Here is a 23,924-nt window from a genome sequence, read left to right as displayed (position 1 = left end):
AAATGATATCACTTACACTGAAAATCTAAAAAGCTGGACTCTTAAGAGAGACAAACAGTGATCGCTGGGGGCTGCAGGACAAGTGTGAGACAGGAAAAAGGGAAGGCTTTTGGTCAATGAACTGCAGAGGCCCAGTGCACAGCATGACGACTTCAGTTATTAATGGACAGAGTTGAGAGTGAGACCAACTGTGGGACTTCATTAGAGGCGCTCTCTCCACACATGTACATGGACATGCAGCAGGTAACTGTGCAAGGTCAAGTCTACGTAAGCTGAATGAAGCAACTATTTACAACATCACTGTGTATTAAAATATGCATTTTTGCATACTTCAAATATATACAACATTAATTTATCAGTTATGCTCCAATAAAGCGGGAAACATTTCCCACTCATATGGAGCTGTCATTCTAAATGTTGCAAACTAGGATAGCTTAAGACAGCCAGCTTCCCACCCCATCTACCCCACCCAAAAAAAAAAAAAAAAGGATTTAGTCAGAGGAACCATTAATTTTTGCAAAGAGGAAAAGAGAACACAAGTAATATTACCCTTCTAATTAGTGAGCCATGCTTTATGTACAGTAACAGCATGTCTGTAGGGCCACAACAACAACAAAATGATTTGTTATCCAAATATGAAACTGTGCTGAAATAGAGAAACTCGATTAAATTTCATGTATTCACTTACCAGGACTTTGACCTTTAGAAAGTTATGAATCTTTCTGATCCTCATATGTAGATTAAGGATAAGAATACCAGGCCTGACCAGTCTTCCTGACATAATGTGAGGCTTGGGTGGGCCAATGTAAATGGAACTCTATGAAATGTTATGGAAATTTAACTTCTGACACTAATTTAAAATAAGCACAGAGACTTCTTCACCGAGGTAGTTCTATTTAATTTGAATAAGCTGCAAAGGTCATGTTTGAGTTCGATGTCTAAAAATCAGAGTCCGTGCTTCCCAGTATTCCTTAACATTCATCCATCACCAGCCACCCGTACAGATGTTGGTTAGTGGAGCAGAGGCCAAAGCAGGCTGGTCAATAGGGAATCCCATCATAGTGTGAACTGTTGAATCTACCAGGATCTATGATGTCTTCAGGGCAAGGATGGCAAAGGAGAGAATTAATGAGAAGAAACGACTTGGGTAGAAGGGGCTATTTCATAAAGAAGTTGGGGAAGGGAAAGAAAGAACACAGTATGTTGCCACAGTATAGAGGAAGGCATGTGATGGAAAGCAAAACTGGGAAAATGGCGTAGCGATGAACAAGGGGCTTAGCAGAGAGCAGAGAAGATTCGGTTATAGGGCTGTAAAGAGACAGAGAGGAATTGTTATGTGTTACTAAACTGGGGAACCAAACATGAAAATAAAAAAGAATTTGGAAAAAGAAGAGATCAGCTCATAGTGAGGAAGACTGCCTGGTGATTCCAAATATTCTAATAAATATAACACAATATAATAAGCACAATATTACCCTCAGGGCTTCCATACATGTCAGCTTCCAACTATCATACTAGGACAATGAGTGAGTAGCTGCTTTGGTAATGAACACACCGACAAGACAACCATCTACTTTATTCATCCAAACATGGTTAGAGGTGGACCATAGCCTTCAGCTGGTCATATCTGAGACACTACTCTAGCACAGAGATCAGAATTATGAATAACAAAGCTAACAAGTCACATGTCTGGAGGCTGTAGGAGTTACATGTTCCTTGGGGAGATAAAGAGTCAGAGTATATTTTCTGCTGGCTGTCTACTGCTGGGCGTGTAGGTGATCCCTAAGAGGGCTTCGATGCCTCTGTAAGACCTCCTTTTAGAAGCTGGTGTCAAGTACCTTCCTAAATTACTGATAGTATAACTTGAAGTAAATATGTATTATTTTTAAAGGTTATAATATTTCTAAACCCACTTTCCTACAGAAAAGCTTGAAAGTGAGGATATGAATCTAAACGGAGCTGTTGTGTATGAATTTCCATGGTCAGGCGATATTCAATGCATTAGAGATCCATTGCAGAAGCGCTCTTGAGAGTTTCCCATCCCTGCAATGAGTACTGAGAACAAAGCAACCCCTCCATCCCTTATCACCACACCAAACCATAATCATGCTTATTCATTACTGCCTATAGTCATAGGAATATATATTAAGCCGACCTAAAAATGTTGCATTAGCTCATGTCAGGACTACTAAAAAGTGTTTAGCAAAGAAAAATAATCAATTAGACCCCTAAGAAAAATTTAAAAGTACTATTATTATCTAAAGTCTGAATAAGGGAATGTAGTCAACTCATGTGTGCAAATAGGTATGTGCATATACTCTTTAAAACTAAAGACGAGAAAGAACTGCAATAAATATAAAATTGCCATTTGCTTATGTCGACCTGCTCACATAAGCAGCAAGATAAGGCAATATGCAGGCACACAACAAAAGAAGGAAGATGTGTGCATATGTTCCCAGTGACTATCATGCATTTCAGCAGGAGTCCTGGTCCAGATAGTTTGCATTTTATCCAAACATTTATAACCTGTAAAACAAAAATCTCAACTCTACTTCTTAAGAAATTACCCTTTACGTGTACTGCACCCTCTTAACACAACATAGCATGTGACTAATCCTAAATTAATTCCTTTGCTTTTTTTACTTGTTTCATGAAGTCCTAGTTCTATATAACAGTGTTACATAAGCGCACTTCAAAAGCTTCTCTAAATCAAGCAACTCAGCCCCAGCTCTGCCTTTGGCAATCCTACTCCAGAGAGTCATCCAAATGACCTTATCAGCTCATTAGGAAATGTGTACACTGCTTACAAATGTCACACTCTGGATTTACATGTTAAAAGGCACATCTTGCAGCAGTTCAATAAACATATTTTTCAGATCTTGGTAAAAAAAACCCAAGTGTTTGCTCATCTGTACTCTTAGCTGTAGATATTTTGGCCTGTGCTCACATACCCGTCAGGAGCCCTAGTTGTGGCTCCTTTTAGCATCTGACCTCGAACAGTTGATATGCCATTTGGATAGGGGAATGCTATGTCAGGATCAGGACTGTCTTCACCCCAGCAGCGCACTGACAGATGACTTCAAAACCCGTGACTGTCCTGTTGTTTATGCTTTCCGTGTGATACTCATTTGTACAGAGCAGGTGATGTGCCTTAAAACCATTTCTGAAGTTCAACACTGGCATGCACTATCATACAGTAAACTTGGATGTAGCAGAGGGGTTGAAATATACAACCATGGTACAACTATTCCACTCCAGGGTACAGAACAATAATAGAAGATGACCTGCGTATGTATATTTTACTTTAAAAAATGTTCCGTTCCTTTCTGCAAACATTGATAACAAAGAGAACAGGGAAGGGTTCCTTGGAAAGCCTGGGAGTTGACTGTGAGGTGGGCAAGGGGAGGACTCGGGAAGCACGTAGGATGCCACCATTCACTGGCTCGATTTCCCAATGCAACTTGTTTTCTCCCAATTAAAGGAAACGCAACTTTAATGTTATAGAAGCCAGCGATCATCACCAATCTCACCATTGCTATCACATCCAAACACCCATGGAAAACATCGAAATAAAGGAAAATGCACCATGAGACATCTAAACAAGCATGGGCTCTGTGGTGACCACATTGCTTGAATTTCCCAGCCACGTGCTGGAGGAAAAGTCTCGGGTCCTCACGGGCTTGTTAACTGGTCTGTTACATGAAGCCAATGCAATTCTTTTCACATGGTGCACAGGGATATATGACCAAATACTTAAAAAATCAGCAAGCTATTAGAAGATATAACCACAGTATCCAACTTTCTCTCATATTATTTAAAAAGTGGCACCACCGTTTCTGTTATGGATTAGAAAGAACAGGTCTCCCTTCGGGGCTCACAAGTTTTAATTTTGATTCAATACTCAGTTGATAATATTCTAGGTGAAGAAATGAAACAGCGATACATAAAATACAAAGGGTATTGATTTTTCCTCTTTGCAGATGAACAATACGAAATCATAAGAAAATATAACAACACTGGGAAAAAGATATCCTACCTTTCTAAGCACGAAATGTGAAACCTGCCTGTTTACCAAGTGCCCTGAGGTCTCAGCTATGCATCACGACATTGCTATCCACTCTATTGAGGAACCCTGGTTATTGGTAGCCTGGGCATTAAGAGTGAAAATGACAACTGATGTGCATGCATAGGCAAAGGCTTTTCCTGATGTTTTTGTTATTCTCCTAGATAGAAGAAATAGTGTATATTTTTGACAGTAACTATAAAGACCATTTCAAAACCTTATTGATACAGATAAGTCTTACCACTCAATTTTCCAAATTATGTATTATTGTGAAAGATAGTTAAAAGCATACTTAAAGTTTTCTGTTCCCTTGCCTGGCATTCTCTCTCAAATCGCTCCATTTTCAAGTTGCTGGGAAGAAAGCAAAACAAATTCTCCAAAGATCGAGTCAGGTTGATGCCTTGCTACATAATATGCAAGGTAGACAGGTTTAAACATTGACAGTGCTGGAGAATTCAAACATGTTACCTATAACATATTGGTACTTTGTAGTGACAGGAGAAATTCAAATGACTTTTCCAGAAACAGAAAATTTCACCGGGATCAAATCTATTTTCCTAGGAATTCAGAATCTACAGTCACTTTACTTGATGAGTGCATCCAGTCTTGACACTGAAGAATCTTTACAGCGACAATCTGCATTCAATTTACATGTAGAAAAACCAATTATCATAGACCATTTTGGTAAAGTCAGAAATGTAATGACAGAATCTTAATTTATTCATACTTTCTATATCTAAAAGCATGCTGTCATAGTTTAAAGGTGAACGAGTAAGCAAAAGTGGGGAAAGGCCAACATCAAATGAGACTTGCAAAAAAACGTTATGGATTAAAAAGAGAACATTAAGCTTGGAACAATCAGAAATTGTAGGAAGAAATCTCTCTGTGCCTAAGGAACTTGGCAGAGTCTCAACAGATTAGCAATGGAGAACTTTGGAGGAAGTTTTATCCAGGAATGCGGCTACTCTGGTAAGGGGTCATAATAAAGACCTTCTAGGTCTGTGTGATCTAGCAGGAATACAGACATGCCTTTAATTCCAGGGATGGAGGAAAGCAGATCAAGGCTAGCCTGGTACAGAGCAAGTTTCAGGAGAAGAGCTTAGGTCCAGGCGTGGTGTGCATGCCTTTAATCCCAGCGCTAAGGCAACAGAGCAATGCAGATCTCTGGGCTCTGGTCAGTGAGTTGAGAGTCAGTACAGTGAGGTTTAGTACAGTGAGGTTTAGCTTGTTCTCGAGTTCAGTAGAGGCAAGTGAAGCCATGTTAGAAGGAGCCAGAAGATTAGAACATATTGTCAGAGTTAGTTTGGGATCAAGCAGAGCAACTCAGTCTGAAACCAGGAGAAGCCAGTTTGAGCTTCTTGGAGTCAGCTTGGAGAAGAGTTTGGGCCGGAAGAGCTGAGTTGAACCAGCCAGCTAGAGTTCAGAAAGAACTAGAAGGATTATCTTAGTCGGAAGCAAGCCTCTGAGACAACTAGTACCTCAGGTAAACAAAAGTTACAATCACAAATAACCACCCACTGAAGAATTCCTTTGCCATCTTTTTCAGTTAGAAGGCAAATGCTAACACCCACTGTATGTATTCATGCTCAATGATACATTTAGAAATTTAAGTTAAATTTTTTTTACTGAATAAAGATTATGAGATAAGAGCATCTTCAAGAAAACCTCTTTCATTGAATGAGAGAGTCTAATGGAAGCAGAATGTATGATGTGATTGCTGTTGGTAGAGATGATTGACACCATAACTCTATTAACCAAACATCAACAGCATGGTAACACAGCAGATGTGGCATCTGACCTCCCATTCGCCTATCGACATATGGAAAACTGTGCTGCTCCATCTGACAGCTTTAGATCATCTGAAGTCACATTGATGCCTCACTTTGGGTGGAAATAGAATTTACTCTGTAAAAGATAAATGAAGGAAGGAAAGAAGGGAAAAAATTAGAAAACAAAAGGTGTAAGGAACTCCTGGCATTTGGTCTGAAAGGGGGAAGACTGGGGAGAGATGGTATAGGGAAGCCCCTGTTTTTAATAATTAAGACTTCCATGTTTATCTTTTAATGCAGATCCTTAGAATAAGAAACTGTTTTATTAGCAGCCACTTGTCAGCAAGGGTGGGAATAGACTGGATTGGCAGAATGCTACTTCTTAAAACCAAGGTGACAGTATGATTTTTAGGTTTTGAGTTAGAATGAGCTATCGCTTTGATGTGGGAAATCAAGAGGCGTTGCACAAGCTGATTTTGGAAGTGTGCCTCTGCTTCTTTATCTATGAAACAAATCACCATTATAGCAAAATTCCTCTAAACCAATAGGTCTTAAATTTTTTGTTGCGTATTAAAAGGGACATCAAAATGCAAATATCTTTAGGATAAGCAATAACATACATAAATTAGCTTTTGACTTTTGGTTGAAAGACATGCATTAGGCAGACAATAGAAATAAACAAGGATGGAGAATATGGAGAATATGAAGAAAACGAAGATGGAGAGGGATAATTAACATTAAAGGATTTTTGAATAACCACATGGAAATTTATTACTGTAAATGGTTCTTAAAATATACACATATATGAAAGAAATTTGAGTCACCATATAGTAGGGGAGACAATGCCCCATCTAGACATCTTATACCACCAAGCAAATTATCCAATGGTAGTGATGAGTTCCATCATGTTAGTCAAAGAGGTCCCATAGGTCCCACTAAAAATCACCATGGTGATTACTTTTTCTCTATATCCTGATGGTAAGGCCCTATTGCTGAAAACACATTTTACCTATGCTACTAAATATGGAGAAATGAAGCTGGTGTCCAACCGGAAGATTTACCCCTACTGGCTACGGTTCATGTTGCTGGAGAAGGCTTTGCTGCTGGAGGACAAAAGTAACCATTAGCATCACCTAGCTACAACCCTGCGACCACCATAGCCTTCTGCCCACACAATATGCTGCTGCAACTGTGGCAGAAACATTATGAAGTAAACAAGCACTTTCTGATTGAATTTAAAGCTCACCCCGTGAGATAAAACCCTTATCTGACACTTCTGAAGTAGCCAGTAACCTGAGACTAGATAGCCAATAGGACTAAAGGAAAACATGCTACTCTTATTCTGCTGAAGGAACATAGCGCTAAAATGACTTGTACTGAGATATGACTATGCCAGTCCACCAGAGTACTGTTCAAGCAGCATAGGCAAAGCTCGTTGCAGTAGATGGAAATTACCAAAGAGATTCACAATGAATACTGTGCCTACAGTGAGAGACTTAGGAGCACTACACCCGAAATGCCCATGGAGCCCTAAGTGAGACGTCTTTATCAACCCCTCCTCTCCAGGCACAGGAGATTCTAAATCCCCCAAATGGCAGACAACTCCAAGGAAATAGCATTTTTTAATCAAGCAGGACTGAAAACTTACAAAGGCTGTAACAGAACCCAAAAGTCCTGCACGAGTTCACAAAAGACCGCCGCCACCACTCTGCATTGAGGAGGTACACTAGACACCAAGTCCCACCCATAGCCAAGGAGGTATCTGCAGTTGTTATCTGCTAGGAAAGGGCAAATCAGTTCCCGCCAATTCACGGTCACCTGCTATATAAACCACACTCCAAGGCAGGCCTCATGCTCATGAACGTTGGCCAACAAATAAAGTGGACTTGGTGTTATTTTGTGGGGCTTTGTCTGTTTGTTTGCTTGTTTTCGTATTTTTGTCTTATTAGTTTCCTTGTTTATAGGTTATCGGTTATCTATTTGGCCTTTTTGTTTTAGTTTGTGTCTTTGGTTTTTTTCTTCTTTTTTTTTTTAAGAGACAGAGGAGATGAGAGAGAAAACATCAAGTAAGGTGGTAGGAAGATCTGGGATGAATTGAAGGTGGGGGAAGAATATGATAAATATTCATTATGTAAAACCTTTTAAAATAAAACCTAAAAAGACTGAGACTTTACAACTCCCCTTACAAATGGCTGCTGAGTCCATTCTACTTCAGAGAGAGCTTCATGTGCCATTTGCTATTCTGTCTAGAGCACCTTAGCTCACACTGAGTTATGCATTAGGTATTCTGCAATATCCCATGATTAACACCTGAACTTGAAATCTCTCTTTCCATGCAGACTCGGACATTAAAACTTGTCATAGTACAAACATTGTTATCAAATGTATTCCTAGTTCAAAAACCTTCGACAATCTATCATTAAATCTCAAGGAAATGTTTAAACTAATTAATACAGCTTTAAAAATCTTCTCTTACATGATCTCAGTTGGTGCTGTTAGCCTTATCTCCTAGAACTCTAATTATAGTCATCATTCTTCAATTACTCTTTAGTACTACCCGTTATCTAAGGATGGTCTATGCTTCTAACCACTGGGCTGGCCTTCCTTATTTTACTATCTCCATACTAAGGTCCTGGATTTAGGCCTCTCATTCTTCCCTCCTCTCGGCTTTACCCTGTCCTTGTCTTGTTTTCCCATGGGATACTTAGCTTCTCAACCATTTATTGATTTCTGTTTTATATAACACTTTTGTTTTATATACCTCTGCTTCAGTAAGGATTGGGAGTATAGTAAAAATATCAGAAAGGATTGAAACAGACGCCATGGTATCTGTGACTATAAATAAGGAGACAGCATTGGAAATATTCTGCTTGCTCCTTCTCTTGTGCATCCCTCCCTTCTCTGCTTCATTGACCATTCTGATCTAAAAAGTGGATCACGGCCTAAATGTTATAAGAGACATTGAAAGCAAACAGAGCATTGAATTATATAGTCTTCCTTGCTAGACAGAGAAGTGGGGTAAAAGATGATTATTAGATGTAACGATGAAAAATTTTATATAGAAAAACGAAGTGAGAATTAATTGCTTCTTAGAAGAAAATAATACTTTCAAATATTTTCAGAATCATAATTTTCAGAGTTCGTAGATCATAAACCATTCAGTCCAAATTAGCTAAGCAAGGTTAGCTACCTCAAGTCCCGCACTTTTCAGATGAGGAGGCTGAGTTCAATATCCTTGTTAGTTTTTTTTCCAAATGCTTATACTATTAAATATTACATCTTAATAGGCACATGCACTGGCAGAGAAAAGGATATTTCCCTGGTGTTGCTGTCCCGACTCGGTAGTCCGTATAGCTCTTGCTTGGGTGGAAGTTGAAAATAAAGAGAAGTCCTGCTCTCTCAAAGGTGATTGTCTTATTGGCTTCATGTTTTTCACTCACGTAGGCCTGCAAAGAGAGCACATCACATTGACATTATCTGCTATGCTGCTGTAAGCAAACAACTTCCTACAGGTTTCTCTTGTCATTCTTAACACAATAATGGTGGCTCGTTATTACACCAACATGGAATCTCTGAGCTCTACAGTTTTTGAATGTTACAATTGTGACAAACAATGTCCAGAGTAGCTTAAAGAATTTAAAACCTCCACTGTCTATGTTCCGTTGTGATAGCACAACCAGAGGATCAGTCAGTGTTGTGGGTAACTTTGGAGTAAAACCATAGCAGTTGTAGTATATAGTATTTGTGTATATTAGATCTAAGGATAAATGCATTTTTCAGAAGACTTTGTTTTAGTAACCAGATTAATGAGGTAAAGTAAATACAAATACAATTATATTTTCAAAGTTACTATAACATTATATCCACTTATGAAATTGTAGTTATTCTAAAAAAAATCATAGGTTTTCACATAACTCTGCCCACGGTCTATAGCAAGCTAAAGATCACTGTAACTTGCTGGGAATATTTCTTAATAATATGAAAAAAGGCCTGAAAAATAAATTACATTTACACATTCCTGGATCCCTGTTCATAGCTGTCTTTGAAGGCCCTTGCATCTTCAGCTCACTCTCACCCAAGCCTAGTGCTGTAGATTTATTGCCGTGTTGATCAGCAGCATCTCTTAGCAATTTAGCAGTGAGAACAAACACTGTGCCTTTTGGTATTCAACTTTGTTCCTACTGAAAGAGAGCACCATTTGGTTGTTTTCTTTCTTTCTGAAAATGGAGTGCCTAATAAACATGATGAAAGCATACAAATCATGTAGCCTGTCTTATTGAATATACAAATACCTTTGTTCAGTCACTAAGCAAACAAACCATAGATGCCAACGTAAAAACACATCGACAGTCATTTCAAACAGAATCAATAGAAAGTCAATGGAATTTAACTAGCACATACTACATGCTAATTTTTGCAAGGAGGGGGAGAAAGTCTGTGTAAAATTTGCACCTGTTAATTACATTTTTTTCCCGCAAATTATTGAAAACGGAGACTTTAATTTCAGAGGAGAGTTCAGACTTATGCAAAATACAAAGCGGCATGCAGGTATAATGGCATCGATGGAAATGACAAGTTAGAGACCAGGAAAGAAGGGGAAACCAGAATAAAAAACACCCTACATGTTGTCAATGCAGTTTCTTTATGACAGCATAATTATTTACACAAAGGAAAACCAGTCAAAACAATTAAGATGTTTCTACAGCAATTTCCAAAATGGGTTTCATGCAGAGCGTCTGCCATTTATTTTTAACCAATTGAAATGAAAATTACTAAATTTAAACAACAACAACCAACTAAACAGGAAACTAAGCAGGGGCCAGCTGGACGCTTAAGATTTCCATTATCTATTGGAGAGAATCCTGTGACATGTTTTGACAACCTACCGTACATTACAGGGCACACTACACACTTGCATAATGAAGTGCTGCTCAGAAGGTCTGCATGCAGATTTAAACCGATTGCCATTCTATGCATGCCCGGCACCGGTGACTAAAACATCACATTCAGAGCGAAGAGCTTACCTGTGGAGCTGAAAGCCAACCACATCTTTCTTCCAGTCTATTCATATCTCTGTCAAAGTTATTTAGGAACTTATAGCGAAGAAGGTCATCGTCGGTTAAATTAAACTGCCTTCTGGCATAATGGTAACTCTCATTATTTCCTTTCCTTGGGAAGTCCAACCATTCAGGATGCCCAAACTCATTACCTGTATTAAAACAAATAAAACATTTCTCAAATGGAAAAAATCAGGTAGAAACAGTAGCATCTCTTACTAAGAGAACTCCATAATTCCATATTTCCAAATTTATTTAAAAGTAAATGAAGAATGTAACTTGTTAGATCTGCCTTCTCTAAGTCATGTAGGCATCTACTTTACAAACAGAATGTACCAAGCCTGGGGACCTAGCTCAGGGAGGAAGAGCACTCGCCATGCAGTCTTGGGTATGTGAGCTCTAATCTCTAAAATGCAGGCAGGGCTGCATGTGGTATAAAACCCTGGCATCTCAGGCTGGAAACAGGCAGAGAGTTGAAGCATCCTGGCCAGCCAACGTAGCCAAATCAGCATAACCATGACTCAAGGAAGTAAGGTTGAAAACAACAGAGGACGCCTGATGTCCTCCTCTTTCTGTCCCCATTCATATGCACGCAGGGACCAACACCTATATGCTCACATGCATCACACACATGTACCACCATCATCACTAACAGCAACAATACCAAAACGTATCACATTTAGACTCTGAAACCCCATGGCTCAGCTTCAGCTGATTAAAATATGAAGATTATTCTACTACACTACTGTCAGGAACACATGTTGTAAATTTTTGTCCATACTCTTTTCTCAGATTTCCTGGTTACTTTAGACATGTATCGATAATTTGGTCCATGTGTAACTGTGTACAACTGTGACACTTGGACAAGAATTAATTTAAATATTACTTCTAGTTATAATGAAGAGAATCAGAAGCCAAATGCAGTTTAAAATGATCTACCATGGAATTGCTTTGAATAATTTAAAAAACAAAAACAAAAAACTGTGCAGTTTACATTTAACATCATAGGTTTAGTGTCATAAAAGCAACAGTTCTGCAAAATTTTATTATTTTCCTCTAAATGAAAATGTTTCAGATGATCTGTACAAAGAATACCAGTGGAATGACAGGTATTCTGTCCCTGTGAGCCTACAATGACTCTTAGATGTTCGTTTGGACAAGAGGCCCCCTTTTGGTACACTTAGAATCCTTCTTTGGGAAGAGTGAGTATCCGTGGACTATACAGACACAGGGACATCCACCCCACCCCTCCCACCAAGGCTCCAGGAGCATCCCATAACACAGGACAGAAACGTCGAAACAGCCAGAGGTCAGGAAGAACCAGGGAGAATCGCCATATTACAGACAGGGCTAGGAGACTTGAAAGTCAAAACCTGTTCAAGATTAAACCCGTAAGCTGGCCTAGACGGGCTTTCACCCCTCAGAGGAGCTACTGGACGGACGGTGACCGCTCTCAGTGAGGGAGAACTAGTTCTTTACGGGTGTGGACTTGAGCTCCATGGAATGGCCCCATATCCAGGAGTACATGAGAGTCCCAGTCAGACTCATTGGGTTATATAAATTAAAATCCTGGGCAAATATTTAGTATCATGACCCAAATTAAGATTTTTTTTTGTATCCATTGCAACTCTTCTTTATTGTATATTATCAAACAAGTTTACTAATTTAAAATACAAAAGGATAAGCTAATAAGCATACTTATTTAATATAGAACATAGAATCAAATTTCAAAGAAAGAAAAGTAGAGCTCTTTTTTTAAAAAAGCAGTAATATGATAAAACTCTCATTAAGTAATCAAATTGGTCTCTATTCAAATCACACCAGCGGATGTCAACTTTTCTAATGAGATCCTTTAATAGAGTTCCTCAGGTTGTGATGATTCCCCCAAACAGAGTTACTTTTGTTGCTATTTCATAACTGTCATTTTGCTACTGTTATGAACCAAAATCTAAATATCTGCCAAGCAAGACATCTGATATGTGGCCTCTGAGAAAGAGTCATTCAACCACTAAAGGGTCACAACCCACAGGTGGAGGGAGACCTACTGATTCAGATCTTCTGAAAAACCTTCCCTGGGGAGGCTGTTCTTAAAAACCTGAAACCATCAGAAAGCTATACAACAGCAGCAGCAGCAGCAACAACAACACCCAGAACAGAAACAAAAGTAGAGAAACCTGTACCAGAGACTTCCCGGGAAACACATTCTCCAGGGTGCGTTTTGATGTTATCACAGTTGTAAATGAGCCAAACCTGCAGCATATTAAGTTTGAGGCAGACAAACCCAAATTGAAATTTCTTTATTTTTATTTTTATTTTTTTTGTTCAAAGCCATATAGACACAAGTGCAGAATAAATGGAAGTAAATCACTTGAAGGCTCTGAAGGTGACCTTGGGAGAGCAGCAAAGCATTCGCAGGCTGAACCGCCAAACCTGCAAAGTGCCTGTTAGTAGCTCCCAGCTCGCACCCTTAATGAAGAAAAATACTATCATTACAAAAAGTTTGAAAAAAAATGTTCTCCTCAGTTGTGGTCTACAAATTACTTAGGAAATATGGCACTGCTCAAGACAGTGCAGTGAAATATGAACATCAAAGTGAGCTGATAACTAGGGGCTGCTCTATATTAAAAATGATCAAGAACATAAATGTAATTCTTATGATGGCCCAGAAGGTGGTGAGTTTATTGTAGAATAGACAATGCTATGGGCTGGGGACAGCATGGTCTTAATATGCATTTGAAGTTAGCTAAATGGAAAATGCTATTACAAATCACACAGGAATGCTATGTATGCACGTCACACGGTATGTGTACACTCCTTGTTTAATTCCATAACTAGTCAGAACCTGGCTCATCAGGTTCTGAGTGACTGCCTGGTACCCTCAGTAATGCATCCTAGGTGTTGGCCCATATAAACTTTTCTTAAGTGGAAATGTTTTCTTTATACTTTCTAGGCATGGTAGCCGACAATGTATTTGAAAAAGGAAGACTCTAGTCGAATCCTGGGATTTAGGAATATGGGTCACATGGAAATTTTTCTAAGCAACATAACAAAAGAAAATAAGACAGAAGCATTGTGAAAACTGCTGGTTGGTTTCTTCAACCGATAAGAGGCTTACGAAAGTCACATTTGAAATTACTGTGGGACCCAGAGGCTGTGACTGCAACACTTGAGAACAGGACTTTTAGTCCAAAGAGGCATTACAAGTAACCAAACAGTCACCCTCAAAGCATCTCTCAGCTCGTTAAGTTATGATTATGATCAGGAGTATAACCTACAGAATGTTACCAAATTCAAAGTGAAGGCAAGAGAACGATTTTTGAGCTCTCACTGGGGACAACATGTAAGAACGTTTTCAGTTCATGTCGTGATTCACTGAGTTCAATGGCGCACCAGACTTGAGAGCGTTCAGAAAAGGGATGGCTGACATATTTGGTGAAACAACTTTAGGACAAAATAGGCAGGCAGGCGGCTAACGCTGCTACAGTTAATGATTCTAGAAAATTCAACAAAGTTCTTTCGCTTCCTTTCTATTTCCTCTGTACACATTCCCATTCATGTCTGGTTAATTGTGAAAAACCTCTAAGCACAAAATTCCTATTGGGATTCCTTTCCCTGTAATTAATTTTTTTTTTCTGTTTGATGTAAAGGTCCAGGCTATAAATTGACAAGAAGCCAGCTGGTAGAGTGATGAAATTCCAGACAATATAACTAATGAAAAGCCCCTGCTCTGGTAGCTGAACATTTTGATTAGCAGGCTTGTGTATTTTGTTTCTCTAAACTGCAATGCATACTAATTTTACCTAGGAATTAATTAAAGTCTACAGTGGCTTCAATGATATATATATATATATTTCTTTGTTGTTCCTCAGTTTATTTTTATATGAAAATAATACACAGTCCTAATGATGGAGAAAATCCCTTCTAGTTCTTTGCTTAACTGTATGAAAACTATCTTTTAAAGGAGTCTTCTATTTTAAACTACTTTGTATTTCAGGCCTATAATGAGGGTGTTCTTAAAAAAACGAGGGACACAGGATAAAACAATTTTCTAAACTGGGCTCTGATAGTTTCCTTTCTAGCAAAATAGACTTGTAATCACTACCTTTCCTCCTTGACACAGATCTGTATGCTTCTGTGTGCTGCCTACATCCAATGGTTCCTCTTCGCTCTGCACTGGTTCTGTGCACAACTCTAATTGGTGATTACATAGTCAATACCACTTGTAAACACATGTAGCATGTGCCAACCAATAGCATCTCTCTCTTATAAAGCCTATAAGTTAAGGGGAAGGAAAGACAAAGTGGGTAGTCAAAAAGATGTAAAGGATCAAGGAAAGCTATGCTAACAAAAACACTGGGAGAGGAGTGAGAGAATACCAGATGCTTACCCTCAGCAGGGATTAGATGGAGAGATGGAGAGAGGATTTCTACATTACATCTTACATATGCAGAGGAAGGTAGTCTTCAGAGGTAATCTAGGAATTTTAGGAAATTATCTTTGTTATGAAGGGGGCTACATCTCTGTGCACTAGGCCCAGGAACAGCATAGAGAAACATAGGGAAAAAATACATAAGTCAGGGGTAGGAGAGGATATAAGAAGACAGAAATTAAGAAGCTTTATTTCCTGTAAAGAAGACAAAGACTCGGAATACGTAGTCCAGAGGGACAGAAGGAAAGCCAGTGGAATTGGGAAACGGGGAGCTGAGCTCAGGGAAAGAGTACATCCCACTAGCAAGGACACCAGCCACGCAAGCACTACCGTGGGCAGAGAAGTTAAGCCTCATGTATGAGAATAATTTAATAACAACAGGAGATGCCAATGAACGAAAATGACATGGATATATCTGAGAATGCATCCATATCACTGAAGAGCGAATCATGAAACATATCCATGCTAAATTTTCTATTTCTTTCTTCAAGATACTCCTACAGGAAGAATTTAAATAAATACCTGACAGAGAAGGGTGATTCCCAATGGCAGTCATAAATTACATGCTTTCTATTTTACATTATTAAAATAAGAAGAGACTAGTGCCCTATTTAGTATCCTCAAAAATTGTAATGGTGAATATAAAACTAAAATGCTGTGCAGAACAGATGATAAATTATAGTTCTTTAGCCACCCAAATAAGAGGTATGGGGATCTAGAACAAATGCTGTGTCATCCCTCTTACATTGTCAAATGAGGGAGTACTCATTAATTTCCATTAGTAGAGCAGAATCAAGAGTCTGTGGTGTGGTGCTGAATGCTAGGTATATGATAGCAAGGTGGGTCCATTTTGTTCTCCTGTACCAGCTGATGATGTAGTACCCCTGACCAATTATGCATTAACGTCCAAAGGGGTTGTAAAACAAGCTGTAGTCTATTATCAATTCAAAACTATTTTTGGATTTGGTTAACACAGTAGACAAAGTAAATGCTTAGGTTAAGTGTCCGGGTAGGAAGCTTGTCAAGACACAATGAACTAGCAAACAGAAAAACAAAAACAAAAACATACCAGTCCCTGACCAATACAGATGCAGATGCTCACAGCCAACCATCGGACTGAGCCTGGGGACACCAATGGAAGAGCTAGGGGAAGGACTGAAGGAGCTGAAGGGGATTGCAACCCTATAGGAAGAACAATAACAACAAGCGAACCACCCAGAGCTCTCAGGGACTAAACCACCAATCAAAGCGTACATGGAGGGATCTATGGCTCTAGATACATATGTAGCAGAGGATGGCCCTATCTGCATCAAAGGAAGGTCCTATCGTCCTTGGTCCTATGGAAGTCCGAGGCCCCAGTGTATGGGGATGCTAGAGTGGTGAGGCAGGAGTGGGTGAGTGGGTGGAGGAGCACCCTCATAGCAGCAAAGGGGGATGAGTTGGGGAGTCTGTGGAGGGGTAACTGAGAAGGGAGCTATCATTTGAAATTTAAATGAAAAAAAAGATTAAGCAAACAAACAAAACAAAACAAAACAAAAAATAAAAAAACACCCTATCCCCTGTGCCCATAAGTGCAAAATCAGAAACGATAGGGGAAACGAACTGTAAATAAAGCGTATTTACTACTGACCTGTCCTGCCTTTGAGCTTTGCATGATCTAGGATCCTTGCTGTTAATACTCTATCTTACGGCTGGTTAGTCTCCAAAACACTTGTGTTTGCTTCAGTTTGGTGGTGCTAGGGACTGTACCTCATACCTCTCACACAAGCGCATACACAGGTGCCCTCACTCCTGTCCAGTACGCCTTTGTCAAAAGCCTGCACAAGACCTCACTGGTTCTTCCCTTTGTCTCACGCTGCCATGTGATTTAAAATTTATTTGGGTTTGGTTTGGTTTGGTTTTTGATTTATTTCCTTTTTACTGAAACATTCAGTTAAATAATCACTGTTTTTAAATACAAAGCTTGGCAGCAATGAGAAAGGAATTCTCTAACACATTTTAAGTATATTTTACATTGTTTGAAACATAATAGTACTGGAAAACAATAAGCTATGTCAAGAAAAAACAAAGTGGAGGGAAGTAAGAGGCCACTGAGAAACTCTCTCCTGAATTTAGAACATTTGCAGGTAAGCAGAAGTACCTCAGAAAAGCACTCCCAAAGGGCCTGCCATCTTGGTAGAAGGGGGTTTAAGATCTTGTATTTGAATAAGGCATCTGCTGTGGGGCAGTGGACTGTGAAACGTTAAGCTCCTGGTTGAGCTAAGGCTAGAAGCCCCGGAGACCCTGAAGGGATGGTAGGAGCTTTGCCTGCTACCGGGAACCGGGCCCCAGTCACTAGTCACAGTCTCACCCCGCATAGATGTATGGCCATCAGTCACATAAGGGCAATACCACAAGCCTTCCATACATAGATGAGGAAAAGTGAGGTGACTACAGGTCTCCTAGTCTCAAGGCAGAGATCTCCATTTTAAAGAGATACATAGAGGCCTGCAGGGCATAGCCAATAAGCTTTCCTTCCCAGAAATTCCTCCCTGCAAAAGGTATTTAATCTCATACATGGGGTATGGTTTTACACATCCACATTCCACCATGACAGTAAATGCCTTAAAACCATGAACTGCCTCTTTTCACTGGGATCTGCCATGGAGAGCCATGGCGAAGGCCTTCACCTATACAGCAGCTGTCCAGTCTCCTCCTGTGTAGAAGGCCTCTCTGTGCTCCCAGTCACAACCTCCACCAAGCTCAAGCCTCCTGCCGGACAAACCCAAGACAATCACAGTGGGACCAGTTGGAGTCCCCTTCCCCCTTTATCCCCTGACCTCGGGCTAGATCCAGCCAGAGGGCCCAGATACCATTCTCAGCTCTTCTGAGACTTCCAACAGCACCTGCATGTCCAAGAGCCTGGGGACCCCAAGGCCTGGCCTCTTCCCTTTCCCATGCCTCAGACTGCACTTCCCCACCCCCACCCCCTAGCCTTGTCCAGGGCTTTCCCTATGGCCCAACACCCACTCTGAGTGGGGTAAGTGCAGTCAAACGCCTTTCGACCTGCCTCACCAAGAGTGAGATCCATGTGGTGGAGCCGGGACCCAAAACCCTACAATCTACCAAATAATTCTGCCTATTCTTAGGAGGCACGGACTGGTAGGAAAATGGAAATCATAAAAACAAAGACAAAACTGCTTGATTGAAAGATATACACACTCTCACACACGCTCAGGGATGCGGGAAGACAGTGTGTTTTTTGTGGCTCTTACCACTTCAGGTTTAGACTCAAAGGACTACTAGTGGAGTTATACTGTGTGCCGATGAAATGCTACCACCAGGTCACCATTACATCTCTGTGAACACATTGACATATATAGTAATGGAGTTTACCAAACTCCCTAGCCAATTAATCTTGCAACGTTAAGCAATACAAAAGGAAGCAGAAAAAAACAAAAACAAAAACAAACCTGGAGTGGGTGGGGAAGGCTGGAAAGAATATATTTCTTTCAAAACCAAAACTCATCTCCCTGAAGACTGGTTTCACTTCAAGGGAGACGAGTGCTTCTCTAAGAATCCTGCTCAGACTTGGCTGGGCTTCCCTCTTCAATGGCCTTTCATCAGTGGACAATAATTCTATTAAAGACAACTTCCTGTCATATATAATACTTATATACCTCAGGATATAATAGATTGACTTACATCAATGCCGCCCTTTGATATTTCTACTGTTCCATGTTCCTGACTACAGCTAGTTGGGTGTTTGTTTGCATATCAGCTCTTACTTCATTTTGGGTTAGCAAGGGCAACAGAAAAAAAAAAAGTTCAAATGCAACGGGACAGTTGTGAGCAATATGTCCTTCAGACACTGCCCTTTACAAAACTCTTCAGAGGTTTTTTAACAAAATATGATTTTATGAATTGGTGTATCAACCAGGCTTGAAGGCTATTAAGATGCAAGAGTGAAAATCACATAAACCACCTTAATATTTTCAAGATAATTGCATTGAGAGCATCATACATAAATCATATGTAAGTCTCCCTGAGAGGTGAACACAGCATGAACAGAAAGAAATAGCACTGTTCTCCATTTTGGTAAACCAAAGGACAACATTATAAAAAAGAGAAACGGTCTGGCCGTGAGAAAAGACTCAACTCCTCTAAGGAGTGCTTCACTTGGTGCTGGGTTTGGCTTTGCCAATGTCTAACCATTGCACTACTTCCATATGCACTACTCGTTTCCAGTTGAGAAACTGGGCTTTCTTTGCTATGGATTCTTCTTTAACTCTTAGTACACAGGATCAGTGCCCATTCACCAACCAGATCATGACCCAGGAACCTGCTTCCGTGTCTCCCTCAGTTCTCTGACTTGCAATTTCTAATCATACTGCCTGGAGTTTGTTCAATCTTTACCACCCAGGCTGGACACAGGTTATTTCCTGTCACTGAGATACAGGTTGGTTTGTTTGTTTGGTTTTTTTTTCTCTCTTAGAGAAACTTAATTTCCAAATTTTTAATTTACAAAATTACTTTCTCAACAAAGAGAATGTTTTCCTAGCCTGGACAGTGGTCTCCCCTCTATGGTTTGCCTAATGATCGGTATGAGGAATTGAATCTTCCAAAGAGAACTCTGCTCCTCCTCTTTCTCCCTGTGCACACAGGTATCTTGCAACTTAAACCTGATTATATTATATAAGCAGGGCTGCATTTCAGCTCTGTGTTTGCATGTGAATGTACATTAATGTGAATTCATGTCATTGAACTGACCACATAACTGCAATGAGACACATCTCAATAATCTCTCATTCTTGTGATTAGTAAATACAAAACTTGAAGTGAAATATGATAAAATCATGGATCAAACTTGATATTAAATACAAATATCATTTATTTTATGTAAAATGAATGTTTTAAGGTTTTAAAGAACATGAAGGAATATATTCAGAAATAAAATAATAGCATGTTTAAGAGTAAGGAAATATCCAAGAGACTAATTAATTGAACTAAAAAGAAGAAATCAGCCCCCAGAATTGCAGCACATTACAGTAGCTCTCTGAGTCCTTCAGAGACTGAAATATGAATGTATTTCTGGAAAAAAAATGAACATTTTATCAAAGTTTCTTCCAAACTTCTCAAAAATTTTACAAAGGATCATTAAATGTGTCAGGTATTTGGGAGTAAAAAGGAACTTTTAACATTCCAAGTGACAGATGTCAGGACTCATGAATATCTAAATATTCATAAATTGGCAGACATTCCAGACTATCATTCAGTAATATATACATATATATAACTTAATATTATTTCTGAGATCTATTAAAATAGAACCCCTATGCGACTAGTGGGAGGAAAGGGTAAGAACACTAAATGTGATGTTTTGAATGGGGCATCCCCCTTAAGTCTCAGGCATTTGAATATTTGTTCCCTAGTCCTTAGCTGTTTGGGAAGGATTAGAAGGTATAGCATTGCTGGAGAAAGTTTGTCACAGAAGGGAGGCATTTAGGTTTCAAGAGACTCATGCTATTCCCAATGTCATGTCTATTTTCTGCTTACCGTTCAAGATATGAACTATCAACTTTTGTCCCTGCTTGCTGCTAGCTCTGCACACCCACTGTGGTCCTAACCTCCCGGACCTGTGAGTCCCACATACGCCCTTCTTTCTGCAATTTGCTTTGAACATGGTGTTTTATCGTGTCATTAATAGAGTGACAAGAACTTAAGAAATAACTTCTTTTACTACCAATTCTACTATGTAATTTTATGCTGTTTGATACATTTCTAACATTACTAGTATAGACTCAAATATTTGTCTACAAGTTTTAAAAAGGAAAAATCAAGTATACAGTATTAGAAATTAGATATAGATATAAAAGATAATAATTTTCATACTCAGTAAAATCCTAATAAGTTCAGGCTGTGTGATTTTGTTGTTGTTGTTGTTGTTGTTGTTAGTGGCACAAATACTACAATGGATTGAAGATTTTATTTGTTTTTGTTTTTGTTTTTTTGGTTTTTTTTTTGAGACATGGTTTCTCTGTGACACTCTGACTGGCCTGAAACTCACTCAGTAGACCAGGCTGGCTTCAAAGTCATGAGACTCACTACCTCTGCGAGTGCTGGGATTAAAGGCGTGAGCTACCAGCACTTGGCAACTTTTTTTTTTTTTTTTTTTTAATCATCAAGAGTCACCTGAATTTATCCCTTACTGAATACTGTAATTGAGATAACTGCACTCTAGTACAGCAGGCACTGTGATCCACTCTTTATTAATGATAAATAGGAGTTAGTCTGTCAGAGCTGATGTATGTAGGAAGATAAGGAGCCTGCATAATCCAGGGCACAGAAGGCAGAGGCAAGAGCATTGTTGTTTGCAGCCAGCGTGGGCTCCACAGTGGGGTGAAGGCTGATATCAGACTTAGCGACAGAATGAGATCTCCACCCTCAGTCTTAACAGGGAGAGGTAGTGGTGGACTACAGAGATCAAATGCCTTCAACTCCGATGGCTGCATACTAACAACCCGTAATGGAGCACCAAGGTTTCTAAAGGAAAAGATGTCAGTTTTGGAACCAATCACCTCGTAGCTACTTCAGTATCCAGTTAAGAAGGGCAGGTAGTAAGTTACAAGCTTCATATTGACACTTTATAATTCAAAGTTAGACATTGAAATATTGACTTTGGAAAGTACTTTAAAGAAATGATCAAAATGTAAAATAAGTGGACTTTCTCAACAGGGGAGAAGAAAGAAGTAAACAAAAGAGGCTGAGGGTTCTGATGAGACAGGTACAGTGTGAGAGAAGCCAGCAAAGGAGGGGAAGCAGACCAGACATCCATGGCTAATAAACAAAGAAAAAGGAAGAAGATGGGGTATAAGACCCAATCAGCTAGGCCAGGGGGATCGAGGCAGAGGTCAGCAAGCAGTAGAATGCCCCACGTGTAGGCGAGCAGAAGGAGCCTTTCAAAAGTTAGAGCGGCGAAGAGAGAACAGACCGGTGGCACTGACACCTTTAACTACATGATGCACATGAACCCACGGGAGGGGACACATAAATATTAACAAGCTCTAGGGGTCGGGAAAGAGTGCATTCTCACAAGAGATTTTAATATCTTTGGTAGTTTCTAAGATTAATTTGCCAGTTATTCCTTATAATTTTCATAATAACTAGAACACATGATTATCAAGCAGAGTGAAAAGAAAGCTTGCTGCTCATAGTGCATCCTTAAATTGCATCGCGAGTGAATATATTTGTTGTTTCATTAAATTATGCTTTGAAAACAAAATCAGCTATAGGATCACCATCAAATTCAAGAAAAAGGCTGCATGCTATTTTTTTAAATGGTGGTACAGGTAAGAAATGTTTTAAAAATATCAGCATGTCCAAGTGTAGTACACTACAAAATTCATCTTTCTATGCAATAGTCATAATTATCCCTTCTAAATTAGAATTAAAATTCTTTATCTTCAGTGTGTTCCCTTTGATGTTATATTTCCTCAGGCAACCTGTGCCTCATTTAGTCTGGGTGTAGCTTATATTGACAAGAGAAAAAGAAGAAAGTAAACAGAATAATATAATAGTTAAGTTGGAAGTGGGCTAGTAGTCACAGGAAACTTGCTTTTAACTTTCAAAGTATTAAAACCTACATCATTTAACTTTTAGCTACAGTAGAAATACTTTCAGGAGCATAAGAATGACACACAGTGATGGTCATTCTTTAGAAATGTTCTCAGAGCTGGAAAGTGGGCCTTCCTGTGGTGATCAGGGTGACGACATTATATTTGGAATGGGTTTCTCAGACATGGGGCTTGGCTTTCTTTCTTCACCATTGGACAGACATTCTCTTATTGGCCTTCTGCTGTTGACTGCTGGATTTACCATCAGAAGGGTTCTACCTCAACACAGTTCCTCTGATCTGGTATATCCCAGTTTGTAGTATCATAAGAAAACCAACTCCATGCTCAGAAACTAAAAGCAAACAATGCAGAATATGAGAATAAAGTTCTCATATATTTGATAATTCATTTTTGCACATGGAATTGGGAGACAAGGACAAAAGTCTAGGCCATCCTAAAGGGAGAAAGGTACCCACCCACCGTGCTTGGAAGCTGACACAGGTATTCTTGCACCAGTCCCTTTTACACAAAACCTACCTTGCAATCTCTGAGAAGAGGACAAGATGCTAAGCACAAGCGATGCAGTGGTTTTAAACTTTCTTATTCTTTACAGGGCCTCTCCTAATCCCCCAAATCCAGGTGTCTTTCCAGATATTTTTCGTTCATTATTTCCACTGCATGAAATTGGACTATTACATATAAAGTACATATGTTTATATGATCTGGATGTCTGAAGAAATTACCCTCCCCCACCCAAGAATAAAATACTCTCTTTAAGGAGAGTACTGTTACTTCTGCTGAGCCTGAAATACTATGGCATATTTAGGAAACCATAAGGATATTCACGAGCTAGAATTAGGTGTGCACGTTCTGTAGCACTTATAGAAGGGTTACTGCTTCTATCTCTTCAGAAAATATATATAGGGAACACAACATCCAACTCTCTGAAGTCGACCCTAACAGGAAATCCTTGTCTGAGAGTACCTGGAGGCCAGCGACCCTAATTGGGACTTC

General features: G+C 39.4%; 1 protein-coding gene across 1 annotated transcript in view; it reads right to left on the bottom strand.

Moving 5' to 3' along the window:
* Positions 1–23,924, bottom strand: part of Gbe1 (glucan (1,4-alpha-), branching enzyme 1) — a 255,772-nt gene that overhangs the window by 31,563 nt on the left and 200,285 nt on the right. The window contains exons 13-14 of the mRNA NM_028803.4: positions 10,857–11,041; positions 9,148–9,278 (exon numbers count right to left, since the gene is read on the bottom strand). Of these exons, the coding sequence (NP_083079.1) occupies positions 9,148–9,278; positions 10,857–11,041 (316 nt within the window). The remainder of the gene's footprint in view (positions 1–9,147; positions 9,279–10,856; positions 11,042–23,924) is intronic.

The sequence above is a fragment of the Mus musculus genome, chromosome 16, assembly GCF_000001635.26.
Source record: "Mus musculus strain C57BL/6J chromosome 16, GRCm38.p6 C57BL/6J".
Classification (NCBI taxonomy): Eukaryota; Metazoa; Chordata; class Mammalia; order Rodentia; family Muridae; genus Mus; species Mus musculus.
The sequence above is the reverse complement of the archived record's forward strand: the minus strand, read 5'-3'. Positions and strand labels throughout refer to the sequence as shown.